The sequence below is a fragment of the Drosophila hydei genome, unplaced genomic scaffold, assembly GCF_003285905.1.
Source record: "Drosophila hydei strain 15085-1641.00,03,60 unplaced genomic scaffold, DhydRS2 tig00000063-arrow-pilon, whole genome shotgun sequence".
NCBI lineage: Eukaryota > Metazoa > Arthropoda > Insecta > Diptera > Drosophilidae > Drosophila > Drosophila hydei.
Window position 1 is genome coordinate 5,291,460 of NW_022045657.1, and position 14,326 is coordinate 5,305,785.

Below are 14,326 nucleotides of genomic sequence, written 5' to 3' on the forward strand. Positions count from 1 at the left end.
GACAAAAGAAGCCGAAAAACACTTTTAGAGAATTATATTTCAAAGCGAAACCTAACGACAACAAAATAATTAAAGGAAAGGAAAAAGCAAAAGAAAAGAAATCAAACGAAGACCTTAACAAGAAGAGAAAATAAAATCAAAACAAACTTAAATAACATTAAATGCAAAGGACATTCGCATGTGTGTGGTGGTGGAAAGAAAATTCAAAACAAAATTCACAATTAGAAAACGCAGAAAAAAACGTAGAAAACGTAGACGCAAAATCAACTGCAGCAACAGCAACAGTAACAGCAGGAACAACAACAACAACAACAACTGTAACTGCAACTGCAACTGCAACAAACTGTCAACAACAACGCGAACAATTTTGAATTGTAACATTTCGACAAATAAGTTGAGTGAAAGCAAAATTTCAACGTTCGGCGCAACTAAACGAAGACATCAAAAGCGAGTAAGAGGGAGAAAGAGACACATTGAGTTGGCCCGCACCAAGGATAAGTAGCAAGAAAAGCAACCAGAAGTTCGGGTCAAACAAAAGTTTTGAAGCATAGCAAATACACACAGAGACACACTGAAACACACATCGATAACTCGGACCTACACACAACCGGCAAGCCAAGCATAAAGTAAAAGATTACAGATCGGACAACTGAGAAGACTTAAACTTGAAATTACGCATACGCCGCCTGAGCGCAACAGCGGCGAATTACTCGACTCAAGTGAGGAGAGGAACAAAAGGGGAAAGCGACACGACAACGCCGACAACATCGCGAACAGCCAATCGAAGCCAAGGCGAAGTAATCGCTCTCGCATTCGCTAGCAGGAGAAGAGGCTTCCTGCATGTGTGTGTCTGACGCTGTGAGAGCGCAACTGAACGTGCTAGAGAGTAACGCGGCGAAGGCGACGGTGAGGCAACGTGGAGAGGCGAGTGCGGGCTGCTGCTGCTGTTTGGCATCATCTTATGATGTCATCAGAGGAGTACGACGCGGACTGTTTTGGTTTGTACAGCGATGAGAACGATGTGCTGCTAAAGGCGACGGCAACAACGGCCACAACCACATTGGAGATAGAAGCTGAGTGTAAGCTGCAACCCCCACAGCAGGCGAAGAGCGTAGCGATTGCCGTGCCGCCACCACCAACACTGCAGCCACTACAGGCAAGCAACGGGAACGGCAACGGCAACGGCAACGGCAACGGTCTCACAACACCAATACAAATAAACGGCATCGACGACGCGGCGAACTGCGGCGAAAACGTTAGCGAAGCGGAGAAGCATTGCAAAGGCAAAGGCAGCAGCGATTCGGACGACGACGATAACGACGAGGGCGACTCTGACTCGGACGACGTCGTTGTAGTCGAAGGCAACTGCAAGGCGACGACGACGGCCGTAGCAGCGGCAGCGCCAGCCAACAGTAACCGTCGTAGCCGCAGTCGCAGTCGCAGTCGCAGTCGTAGTAGTCGCCGCAACGCACACAAGCGACAAATCAGTCAGTCAACGGCCGTCGACAAGACAACAACGTGCGCGGCTAAAAAACCAGTGACTACAGCAGCAACAGCAACCAAAGTTGCCAACAATTGTAGCAACAGCAGCAATTCGAACACGAACTCGCACTCGACAGCGAGCTTAGTGAGAAATCGTCGCACGCGCACGCGATCCTTGAGCAAAGACAGCAACAATTTCAGTAACAGTAACAATAACAATAACTTAAACAGCAACAGTGTTAGTAATAGTGTTAACAATAACAGCTGCAGCAACGGCGGCGCAACGGCAACCGCTGCCTTCATGAGTAGCGCTGCTGCGGCTGCTGCGGGTGCCGCTAGTGGTGCACTCTACACTAACAACAACAACAACAGCATCAGCAATAGTAACACGGCCAACTCAAATCTAAGCCCAATTGCAACAACAATTGCCACAACAGCAACAACAGCAGCATCAGCAACAGCTCTATCCGGCTGCAGTTCGCCGGGCTCCGTGAATTCCGCATCATCGCTGCTAACCGCAGCCTTTGGCAATCTTTTTGGCGGCTCCTCGGCGAAAATGTTAAACGAGCTGTTCGGGCGGCAAATGAAGCAGGCACAAGATGCCACCAGTGGGCTGCCACAGAGTCTCGACAATGCAATGTTGGCAGCAGCCATGGAGACGGCCACCAGTGCCGAGCTGCTGAGTGCGGCCGGCTTGGTGAACAGTCTCAACACCAGTAAATTGCTCAATAACAACAACAACAACAACAACACACCGCTTAGCAATGGCAACAATAATAATGCCTCGATATCGCCAGGATCGGCGCATTCCTCAACGCCCAAGGGCGGCAACAGTCGCCGCGTGTCCAACAGCAGCGATCGATCGCTGGATGGCAATCTGGCAGCAGCAGCAGCAGCCGCATCCGATGTTGCTGGTGGCTCACCGCCGCGTGCTGCTTCGGTGAGTTCGTTGAATGGTGGCGCCAGCAACACAAACGAGCAACAGCAGCAGTTGCAACACGACTTGGTGGCACATCACATGCTGCGAAATATATTGCAAGGCAAAAAGGAGTTGATGCAGCTGGATCAGGAGCTACGCACGGCTATGCAACAGCAACAGCAACAGCAACAGCAGCAGCAGCAACAACAGCAACAACAGGAGAAACAGCAACAGGAACTCCACTCCAAGCTCAATAATAATACCACCACCAACAACAACAACAACAACGTTGTCTCTGAGAGCATCAATTTGATAGAGGACTGTGAAATGCCAGAGATTAAAATCAAAAGTGAGACCGAGCTGATGGGCCCACATGCAGCAACACATGCGCCGCACTCGCCACACAGTGGCAGCAGCCACAGCCACAGCAGCAGCAGCAGCAGCAACAGCAACAGCCACAACAGCAGCAGCAACAGCATCGCCAGCAACGGCAGCCTGCGACGCAAGTCCTCCGATTCACTGGACAGCATGCAGCGCGAGGAGCGCGCCACGCCGACAGCAGCAGCTGAGGCCCAGCTGCAGAATGAAGTGCTGCCCACCAAAAAGGAGACCGTGGACGATATGCTGGACGAGGTGGAGCTGTTGGGCATGAGTGGGCATGGTCATTCGCGCAACTCGGATCTAGAATCGCTGTCGTCGCCCAGTCACTCGGACCTGCTGCTGCTGGCAAGCAGCAAGGACGAGGTGCTGGACAACGACGACATCATCGAAGATGACGAGGATGATGAAGATGACGACGATGACTGCATTGAGACCAAACGTGACGCCAACAGCAGCTCCAGCTGCCTGAAGAAACCAGGCATGGAGCTGAAGCGCGCACGCGTCGAGCACATCGTGTCCAGCATGCGCTGCAGCCCCTCCTCGGCCACGGCGCAGGCTGGCCAGCTGCAGGTGAATGGCTGCAAGAAGCGCAAGCTGTATCAGCCCCAGCAACATGCCATGGAACGCTATGTGGCCGCCGCGGCGGGTCTCAATTTCGGACTCAATCTGCAGAGCATGATGCTCGACCAGGAGGACAGTGAGTCCAACGAGCTGGAGTCGCCGCAGATACAGCAGAAGCGCGTGGAGAAGAATGCGCTGAAGTCGCAGCTGCGCTCCATGCAGGAGCAGCTGGCCGAGATGCAGCAGAAATACGTGCAGCTGTGCACGCGCATGGAGCAGGAGTCGGAATGCCAGGAGCTGGACAATGATAACGAACAGGACTTGGATAGCATGGAGCAGGAGCCGGAGCCGGAGCAGGAGCAGGAGCAGGAGCAGCAACAAAACGATGACATCGAGCTCTCCCATTCGCCCACGCTGAGCGAATCGACGCCCAAGGATTCTGTGGAGCGGGCTGGCTCCAGTTCGCCCACACTGAAGCCGCAGAGCAGCAGCAGCAACAAGAGCAGCACCGATAACACCGCTGTCACCACACCCAACATGCTCACCCAGATGATGAGCAAAATGATGTCCAGCAAGCTGCAGCAGCACAATCCCCTTGTGGGCGTGCCACATCCTGCGATACCGCAAGGCTTTCCGCCCATACTGCAACACATGGGCGATATGTCGCATGCGGCAGCCATGTATCAGCAGTTCTTCTTCGAGCAGGAGGCGCGCATGGCCAAAGAGGCTGCCGAGCAGCAGCAGCAGCAGCAACAGCAACAGCAGCAGCAACAGCAGCAGCAACAGCAGCAGCAGCAGCAACAGCAACAGCAGCAGCAACAACAAGAGCAACAGCGCCGCTTCGAGCAGGAGCAGGAGCAACAGCGACGTAAGGAGGAGCAACAGCAGCAGATGCAGCGCCAACAGCAGCATCTGCAACAGCTGCAGCAACAGCAGCAGCTCGAGCAGCACGTTGCCGCTGCCACACCACGCGTTCAGCTCCATCCGCCCGCTCGCTTGCCCACACGCATGGGCGGCGCAGCTGCCGCACACAGCGCACTGAAGTCCGAGCTATCCGAGAAGTTCCAAATGCTACGCCAGCAGAACAGCAGCAACAGCAACAGCAACAACAGCTCCATGATGCGCATGTCCGGCACCGATCTGGAGGGTCTGGCCGATGTGCTCAAGTCGGAGATAACGACATCCCTCTCCGCGCTGGTGGACACAATCGTCACCCGGTTCGTGCATCAGCGGCGCCTCTTCAGCAAGCAGGCGGACTCGGTGACTGCAGCTGCCGAGCAGCTCAACAAGGATCTGATGCTCGCCTCGCAGATACTCGATCGCAAATCGCCGCGCACCAAGGTCGTCGCCGATCGCGGACATGGCGGCAGCAGCAGCGCCAACGCGGGCGCCCAGAACGGACCGACGTCAGCAATACAATCAGGTAACAATAACGCCTCACTACTACTAGCTAATAGTCAGCAGCAAGCGAGTCAGGGTCAGGGCAACAGCAGCAGCAGCAGTGCCACTCAACAACAGCAGCAGCAGCAGCAGCAGCAACTTGCACAGCAGCAGCAACAGGCCGCACAGCAGCAACAGCAACATCACCAACAGCAACAACAGCAGCAGCAGCCTCTCAATCAATCTCAAGTCATGTCTGCAATGGCAGCTGCACAGCAGCAATTGCCCAATTGCCAGCAACTGATTGCTGCTCCCCGGCTCAATGGCAATCAATTGTCATTTGCCTCACCCGCGGCCGCTGCTGCCGCCGCCATGGGCCTGCAAATGCATCATGCTGCCGCCGCGGCTGCCATGCAGCAGCAGCAACAGCAACAGCAACAGCAGCAGCAACAGACGAACGAAGTAGCTGTTGCTGGGAGCAATGCGGTCAATAATGTTAATCAATCGAATGCAACTAACAATAGCTTAAGTTCACTTAATATACCACCACCTCACATACGTCCCTCGCCCACAGCAGCGGCCATGTTTCAGGCGCCCAAAACGCCGCAAGGCATGAACCCGGTAGCTGCGGCAGCGCTCTACAATTCGATGACAAGTCCCTTCTGCCTGCCGCCCGATCAGCAGCAACAGCAGCAGCAGCAACAACAAGCCGCACAGCAACAGCAGCAACAGCAGCAGCAGCAGAGCGCCCAACCGACGCAACAGCAGCTGGAGCAGAACGAGGCTTTGAGCCTGGTAGTGACACCGAAGAAGAAGCGTCATAAGGTGACCGATACACGCATCACTCCGCGCACCGTCAGTCGCATATTGGCTCAGGATGGCGTTGTGCCGCCTAGTGGACAGGCAGCTGCCGCAGCAGCAGCCGTTGCTGCCGCGCAACAGCAGCAACAACAACAGCATCAGCAGCAACAACAGCAGCAGCAGCAGCAGCAGCAGGGCAGCAACAGCAGCAGCAACAACAATGCAACGCCCGCACAGAGCCCAACGGGTCGCGGTCAATCCTCCGGCACGTATCACCCGCCACCACCACCACCACCACCCATGATGCCAGTGTCCTTGCCCACATCGGTGGCCATACCAAATCCATCGCTACACGAATCCAAAGTCTTTTCGCCGTACAGTCCATTCTTTAATCCGCATGCGGCGCCGGGTCCACACGGTCCGCCACATGGCGGGCAACCCACCGCTGCACAGATGCACCACCAGCACCACCATCAGATGCAGCTCTCATCGAGTCCACCCGGCAGCCTTGGGGCTCTGATGGACTCACGCGACTCACCGCCACTGCCACATCCGCCAACGATGCTACATCCCGCTCTATTGGCAGCCGCCCACCATGGCGGCTCGCCAGACTACAAGACCTGCCTGCGAGCCGTCATGGACGCCCAGGATCGGCAGTCCGAGTGCAACTCGGCCGACATGACATTCGATGGCATGCAGCCTACTATATCCTTTTTAAAACAACAACTGCAGCAACAAGGGCAGCAATCTGGAGAGCCTTCACTGCTAATGGTCAAGTGAGTTTACCCCCAGTCCATGGTCCGACAGTGCCAAGTGGTGCAGTGAGTGCAAGTAGGGACTTAAGTACATTTACCTGAACGGAAACCAAAAGGGGCCTTGCTTACAAAACGAAACCAATCAAGTGTCTTCTTCAGTTTATTTATTTACCCATTTAAACTAAATTCTTTTATAAAATGTAATCAAAACCTTATTTATTGCAATGCCCCCAAACCACCCAAAAAGCAGCCAACGAGCAGCCCTCAAGTCATCATCGTGCTCGACGTCGACATCGACGTCGTCTCGGTCTCGACCGCCTCTTGGCTTGAGTTGCATTTGCACTCGCAGCAACAGCAATCAGAAAAATCAATGCCCAATCGGCGCAGCCAATTGCCAATTGCAATGGGCTCCAAGTGTTGCCACCCTGCCCCACAGGCCCACTAAGCGGACCTCAATTCATTCTCGAAATACTCTTTGCTCTGGCTCATAACACTTTGTAATCGCTCTTAAATTTCCATTTTATATCATGGCTCAAGTCTTGTGATATATTAGTTCAAGATAAGATTACGCTTTCTATATTCGAAGTCATTGCGTTGCCTCATCTATATAGAAGTATCGAACATTTTGTAGAGCGTTCAAGATTCGTGGCATAGCGTGCTGCTTGTCAGTTTTTCTCATTCTCACAGTTGTTGTTTTCAATCAACCCGGCGCCAAGTGGCAAAGCTCTGTAAAGAACCTGCCTCTAGCACACTATTCGCCCTTAGACGTTCATTATTGGCATTTATTGCTGGCTTTGCAACACTCGAGAGTGCAACAGCAACAGCAACAGCAACAGCAAAAGGCAAACCTTAGACATGCCCCCTTCATCACTTGGCACTGACATGGCAATTTCTTTGGGAGCAAACTGCATTGACTATATACCATATATATCTATCTATCCACATCATGTATGTAAACAAATTTAGCAATCATTGTGAATCCTTGACTCCTCTGCACTCTTCAACATTGACACCGATGCACCTGCGCAAGGCCAAGCTGATGTTCTTCTGGGTGCGCTATCCGAGCTCAGCGGTGCTCAAGATGTACTTCCCGGACATCAAGTTTAACAAAAACAATACAGCACAATTGGTGAAATGGTTCTCGAACTTCCGGTAAGTTGCACACGCCTCCACAACACGCCCCAGCCACTCACTCAATGTCTATATTTATCTCTGATCTGATCTATCTGTCTCTATTATGTAACTCTTACTCAAGCAGCATTCATTTTTATGATTTCATTTGTGTTCTTCTGTAAGCGTACTAGAACTATTCTATATATATATAAATCTGTCAGGCACTTCAACCGAAAATTCCAAATTCAAATTCAATTCGATTGCCAACTGTCGAATCCTTGACTTGCACTCAAGAAATCACACAACTGACGCCTCAGCGCATGCAACGCCCCCAGCCATCGCGAAGCCCCTCCAAATGAATTGTTTGGCATTTGCAATACTGATTTGACTGTCAAACCTGTCTATGAGCACAAGAAGTTGCCAAAAATAATATATATTTATGTGAATATATCGGTACAAATTCAAACGACAGCTGGCAAAGGCTTCGGGCTTCGGGCTTCGGGCCTCGGATCCTGCAGTTCTGCAGCTCGCTTTTCGCGCCAAATGCGAGGCACATCTGCAGCTAACCACGCGACAATACAATAGTTCACCTGGATTTTGATTTCAGCCCCTAACAAAACACACACAGACACACACACAGAGAGACAGACATGGCTTAGCAGCTGTCCCTTGTTGTTGCTCGCGCTTAGCCAACTACCCCCTACCCCTAACTCCTGCCCCGATTTGCTTTAAGACATGCGCAACGTCTTAAGAAATTCGCCTCAGCTCTTTTACCTGCGCACAGAAATCGTGGCACGGGTTTTTCCCTCAGACGTCCTTTTGGAATTCTTTTGTTTGCGCTGGGTAGTTTCTTAAGGGTTGCTGCCCCAAAGAAATCTACGATGAATGAAGGCGACTTTGCATGGGAATTTCTTTGGCGTATCTTATCCCTTTTCATATATTTCTTTTGCGACTTCAACTTTCGACTGCTGAGGTTAAAATGGGTGGGAATATTTTAGTTGATATCGTTGGTTTGCTTTTTTTTCCTTTTCAATTTCCCAGTGCTTTCTGTTTAGGGGTAGGTCGGGTCAGCTCGTAACGGCATTTCTCAATTACTGAACTCAACTTATTTTGCATTTTTCTTCTTCCTTTTTTATCTCATGTAATTTAGTTTCGTTTCGTTTTTAATATGGCAAGTCAAGGAAATTAGCACTCAATCTCTTCCAGAGTTCACAGCTGAACATTATGAGTTTCACACACACACCGAGATACACAGACACATTAGAGAAGTAATAACATGTTGCATGCCGCTTTTAGTGGCCACTTAAGAAAATGCAAAAGGGTCCGTTGATAGTCCTGGCCAAGGATGCTCGAGCACTTTTCCATTTTTCGCTTGTTTGAAGTGTGAAAGAAAGTTGCAGTAGCTGCGGCTTATTAAAAAAGTATATGCCCCTCTTCTTGGGGGGTGGGCAGGGCAGGGGGCAAGTGTTGGCATTTCTTGCCACTCTCTTTCGCCTTTGTGTTGGCTAATTAGGAAAAGTGGCTTTTGTATTTGTATGGCACTTATATAATTGCATTATCTGCCTTTACTCTTATGGCAAATGCAAATAATGAAAAGAAAGCAGCCAAAGGACCCAACCACACACACACACATGGTGGGGGCAGGCTAATTAGTTTGTTTGACTGACTGCCAGTTAGGGGCAAGTGCAGCAGCTCGTTTCTTTGGCTGCCGCTTTTTTGTTTCGGAGGGACTTGAGAGTCGCGCCTGGAGAGACGCGCATAATGGCCGCCCAACCCTCAGCAGGCAAAAGGCGCTCAAGGATATGCAAGGAACTCACACACACTCTCCCACACACACACACATGACTCTCTGTGTTTTTTGTTTGTTGTTTTTTTCTGTTTTTGAGTTTTATTTTTCCATGAAGCATTTTTGAGGTTAAGTGTCCTTTTGGCGCTTAGTAGAGGCAACCCTACCGCTGCCAGGCAGCCAGCCACCTGAAAAGATCTTGCTGAATTAATAAAAAAAAAATAAATAAAAATAAAAAAGGAAAATATCATGAAATGAACAGCAACAACAACAGCAGCAAACAAAATACGTATATATATATACATAGACACACAATCACACACACGCCCACACCCACACCCACACCCACACACACACACATATTTCAGTATATATATAACGATGCTTACATATTTATACATATATATGTATGTATGTATATCTAAAGTGTTGCCAATTACTTCATTAGTGTATGAGGTAGAGATGTCTGCATATGTGTGGGTGAGTATGTGTGAGCTTATTAATGTACTTATTCTCTATTCATACCATAAGTGAATGGCACTTCTGAAGAAAGCAAAGAAGTAGCAAAGAAGCAGACTTGACACCCACACCCAAACACACGCACACACACACACACACACACGCACAGGCTCTCCCCTACACATACACACAGACACATGCACATACTTATGCAGTTTCTAGTGTGTCGCTGGCAACCTGTAAAGTGGGCGTGCGTCACACCCAAATTGCAGCATGCAAATATGAATATGAATTGTAAATAGGCTACGAAAATTATATAAACTAATTAGTTAAAGCAGCGACTGCTCTTCCGTTGGCGCCATTTTGTGTGCAGCATGTGAGTAGCGTGTGTGTGTGTGTGTGTGAGTGTGTGTTTGGAAGCGTATTATCTAAATTAAGTGGCGCAGCGCACACACTTATGGCAGGCAGTTAGCTAAACTTCCTTTTCCTGGCACCCAACACTTGATGCGGCATTTGAATGCCAGCCTCAAGCAAAACAGCAACAGCAACAGCAACAAAAAGAAGTGAAAACCCAAAGCTAATTGCATTATCACACACACAAAATATTGTGCTTTTCACACACGGCTACAAGTAGGCAAAGCTTTGTTGCCAAACGCCTAATAACTATAGGCACCAGGCGCAGAGCACCCCAGCCACAGCCACAGTTTTCAGATATTGTTGCAAGCCTTAACAAAGCCACACACACACACACACACACCCATACACACAGAGACTGAGGTGGGGACAGATATTCTGTCACAATTTGTACTGTTGGCTTCTTGCGTTTGCCTCGCCTCTGCTCATTATGGGCATCGGTCCATTGTAGGGAATGCTTCGCATTTGCTGTTCAAGTGCGCGTGGCAGCCGCCTCCGGGGAGCTCCTCGTAGCTTGACAGGCTTCGTTCTCGTTCTCGTTCTCGTTCTCGTTCTCAATGCGATGACTCTGGCAAAGATGCAGCCCCGTGCCACGGTCTGTTCTATTTGCGCAATTCGCGCTTATTGTTTGGAAAAATCAACAGAGAAATCAGCCAGAGACACACACAGAGAGTTGCATTTGGCGGCAACTGCTGGGAAATCTTGAAATTAGCGCGATTATCGGAGCGTTGTCAAGTGGGCGGCAGCAACAAATGTGGCACAGGCTACTCAGCAAGTGCTGCTCTGCTAGGGCGGAGGTGGGGGCTGTAGCGAGGACTTTTCATTAGAAAAAGACAAGCAATCACTTACACACACACACAGAGGCACACATACACCCGGCTGCTGCGGCCCCGGACACAAATCACTTGACTAAACAAGGCGGCGACACAGCAGCCAACACGAGGAGCATAAACAGCACCACTGAGGCACCGCTGCACTTGCTAATTAAGTCCCCAACCACTAGACAATTGGCAGGCAGGCAGGCGGGCGGGCGGGCAGACGGGCGCCCACCCAGGGGGAAGCTAACCGCAAGCAGAAGAAGACGCTGCCCGTTAACTTGCACGTTCGGCGCCAGCACTGCAGCCAGCAGCCAGCAGCCCTCAGCGCTGTCGTTGCACATTTGAGATTTATTAAAAATTCTTTACAACAAAGAAGCACAAAAATCACACACACGCACACACATACAGAGAGAGACAAAGTCGAGGCTTTTAGGGTAGAGCAGAATGGCGCGCCTAAGAGTATGCTGCAAATTTATTAATAATGTCATATATTGCAAAGTCGATCCAATATAATGCATTAAGCCCATGCAGGCGAAAGGCAGTCGATATAGGCTTAGCGTCAGACAGACTGGAACAGCAAATGGAAATCTATCCTTCTTTGTTTTCTTTTTCGTTTGGGGTGAATGCATGAGAAAAGTTTTTACGTTTGAATTCGAGTTGAGTTGTTTTTCATTTTCTCGTTGAATGTTTGTGTTTCGTATCGTTTTCTTACTCTATCTCTTTCTATGATTTATTATACCTATGATTTCGTAAATTTGAATGCTGTTTCGAAATATCCCAAAAAAAAAAAACCAAACCAACTTAAAACCAAAAAAAAAAAATCAAATCAAATCAAAGCATAGCTATTTAGTATACTGACCAAATCCAAACATATTCCTCATCTACGCATCTGCAGAGAATTCTACTACATACAAATGGAGAAATATGCACGTCAAGCTGTCACTGAAGGCATCAAGACACCCGATGATCTGTTGATTGCTGGAGATAGTGAATTATATCGCGTGCTCAATTTGCACTACAATCGCAATAATCACATTGAGGTATGCAACAAAATACACCAACAGACACATACACTAACAACCAGAGCTGTAAATACTTTCAATTACTAAAAAGTAATTACGATTAATTAAACAAGATTTTAAGTATTCGTTAAAGTCAAGTAATTAAAGCTCTGCTAACAATATTATAAGAACTAACACACACACAGACACACTTACGATCAGAGCTGGAAATACTTTCAATTACTAAAAAGTAATTAAAGTAATTAAATGGTAATTTCTTTCATATTGCAATGAATTAAAATAGTTCTTTTTTGCTATGGTAATTAAGTAGTTAAAGCTCTGTTGAAAATGACATACATACTAACACACTAATGCACACACACACACACACACACACAACCACGCACACTAACACATCGTGTTCCGCTGCCGTTTGACCTTTTTGCTAATTATCGTTATCGTTCGTCCCTCGTCTTCGACCACGCCCACAGGTACCCCAAAATTTTCGCTTTGTGGTCGAACAGACACTGCGTGAATTTTTCCGTGCAATACAGGGTGGCAAAGACACCGAGCAATCGTGGAAGAAATCCATATACAAAATAATCTCACGCATGGACGATCCCGTGCCCGAGTACTTCAAGTCGCCGAATTTTTTAGAGCAGCTGGAATAAGTGGAGGAGTTGGCTATGCCAACGATGCCACCACCTCTCAATCAATCTACGAACCCTGCTACAACAACAACAACTACTACAACACTAACAGCTACAACAAGAACTACTGCAACAACAGCAATGCCGAAAGCGAAGCGAAAACAAAAGTTAAAAAGTTAAATCTACGTAAGAAATACAACTGGATATAATGCAAAGTAAAATTGTATTATTAAACACACAACAACAACAACAACAACAAGAGGCAACACACATTTTCATAGGTATTCGCCATTTTTAGGCCTCTCGTCGAAATTTTAAGCTAGAAACAGAAACAAAAAAAAAAAACAACAAAAAATCGAATCAAACAATTTCTTTAGAGCCGTAAAATATTTTTTAAAAATTTCGAAAATGCTGTCGCCGCTAACTGGTAACATAACAAAAACACAATTATAGCCGCATTTCGTAATAGGTTTAACACACTCCCACACACATACACACACACACAAGCCTCAACTGAAGAGAATGAAAAACATATTTATATCTGCGCTGAAGCGTATGCAGCGTATTTGATTTGATCAGCTACCAAATGTTGTTCGAACCAAAGAACACGAAATATAGTGCAAATTTAAAACCTGAGCCGTTAAACAAAGTCAAAACACACTCTCACACACACACACACACAGAGACTACAAATGTATTTATACAGAGTGTAAACTGTACTCTGACCGTTGGGTTGCTTAGTTGAAATTTTTAAAAAAATAATTAACGTATATATTCCAAATACATACATAGTTGAGCCATCTAATTATCTACCGCAAGTTGACACACATTTCACACACACAGACACACACGCACACCCATACACTCTTATATATCGGTACAGTCTTACGATGTGTTTTTCTTAGCCGATCGAAAAGTTCTTTGCAGCTGAAGCTTCGGTTGCTTCAATTGCAGACAAACTTTTCTGTACGCTGCAGTGTTGCAAACGCTTTTAAAAAGTGTTGCGCAATGCTATCGGTTTGACAAACAAGCATATATATAAATTAACCACGTACAGGTTGCTTTTTCCTTTAAAACTTAAGCATAATTCGATGTCTATAAAAAAAACTAAACAAAAAAAACCCAAAAAAAAATTATTATCAAGAAAAACGTAGTCTTTTAAAAAATACAAAAAAAAAGAAAATTAATAATTAATTGAATTAGCAGCGGGCGTTAGGGTAGCTACAATTTATTTAATGTTATTATGCAAACAAAAATACGACCAAAGTTTATTGTTAATCAACTGAATTTGAATGCGATTTCCTTTTTTGAAACACTTTATATAAATTTGATATATTACGAATCATTTTTGACTGCACCAAATTGTGCACGCATATTATTTTTTAAAATACCAAAACACACACACACACACACACACACTACACACATACACACACACTAGTCTGTTATTTATGTACATATTTATACGTTTAGTTGAATAGCAATTCGATTTAAGTTTACGTTTAGTTTAATTTACTTGGCCTTAAGTTGCAACAAATATACAAAAACCAAATACAACAAATTTACATATATATATATATATATTTATATATATATGTATACAAATACACAAATCAAAATTTTGAGTTTCTTTTCTTTGACTTATCGTTTATTGTTCCCATCTTTGTTTGAAGTGTCGGCTGTGTGCCTTTAATATGCACTTTCATTTCATACCAAGCATGGAAAGTGGGCGGGTTAAGAGGGATATGTTGGCCAGCTCTGCGCGTCAGTGTTGGCCAAACCAGTGCTGCGCAACACCAAATGCAG

General features: G+C 47.2%; 1 protein-coding gene across 3 annotated transcripts; it reads left to right on the forward strand.

Moving 5' to 3' along the window:
* Window positions 1-98: 98 nt before the first annotated feature.
* LOC115482740 (homeobox protein prospero) lies at window positions 99-13,668 on the forward strand. Of its 3 annotated transcripts, none has more exons than XM_030222967.1 (5): window positions 99-4,766; window positions 5,298-6,300; window positions 7,246-7,431; window positions 11,765-11,909; window positions 12,362-13,668. In XM_030222967.1, exons 1-5 carry the CDS (start codon window positions 962-964, stop codon window positions 12,539-12,541), a joined length of 5,319 nt encoding a protein of 1,772 aa, XP_030078827.1. In that variant the 5' UTR covers window positions 99-961; the 3' UTR covers window positions 12,542-13,668. The 3 variants fall into 3 exon arrangements, with proteins under 3 accessions (XP_030078827.1, XP_030078828.1, XP_030078826.1); XM_030222968.1 differs by having other exon boundaries at window positions 5,298-6,229; window positions 7,277-7,431; XM_030222966.1 differs by having other exon boundaries at window positions 99-6,229; window positions 7,277-7,431.
* The last annotated feature ends 658 nt before the right edge of the window (window positions 13,669-14,326 follow it).

What these genes read in the sequence shown, in the direction of transcription:
- LOC115482740 (XM_030222966.1), top strand. Translation starts at nt 962, where the DNA reads ATGATGTCATCAGAGGAGTACGACGCGGACTGTTTTGGTTTGTACAGC. An exon ending in TCGATGGCATGCAGCCTACT is followed by an intron (nt 6,230 to 7,276) that starts ATATCCTTTTTA and finishes ACTCCTCTGCAC; the next exon opens with TCTTCAACATTGACACCGAT. An exon ending in ATCGCAATAATCACATTGAG is followed by an intron (nt 11,910 to 12,361) that starts GTATGCAACAAA and finishes CCACGCCCACAG; the next exon opens with GTACCCCAAAATTTTCGCTT.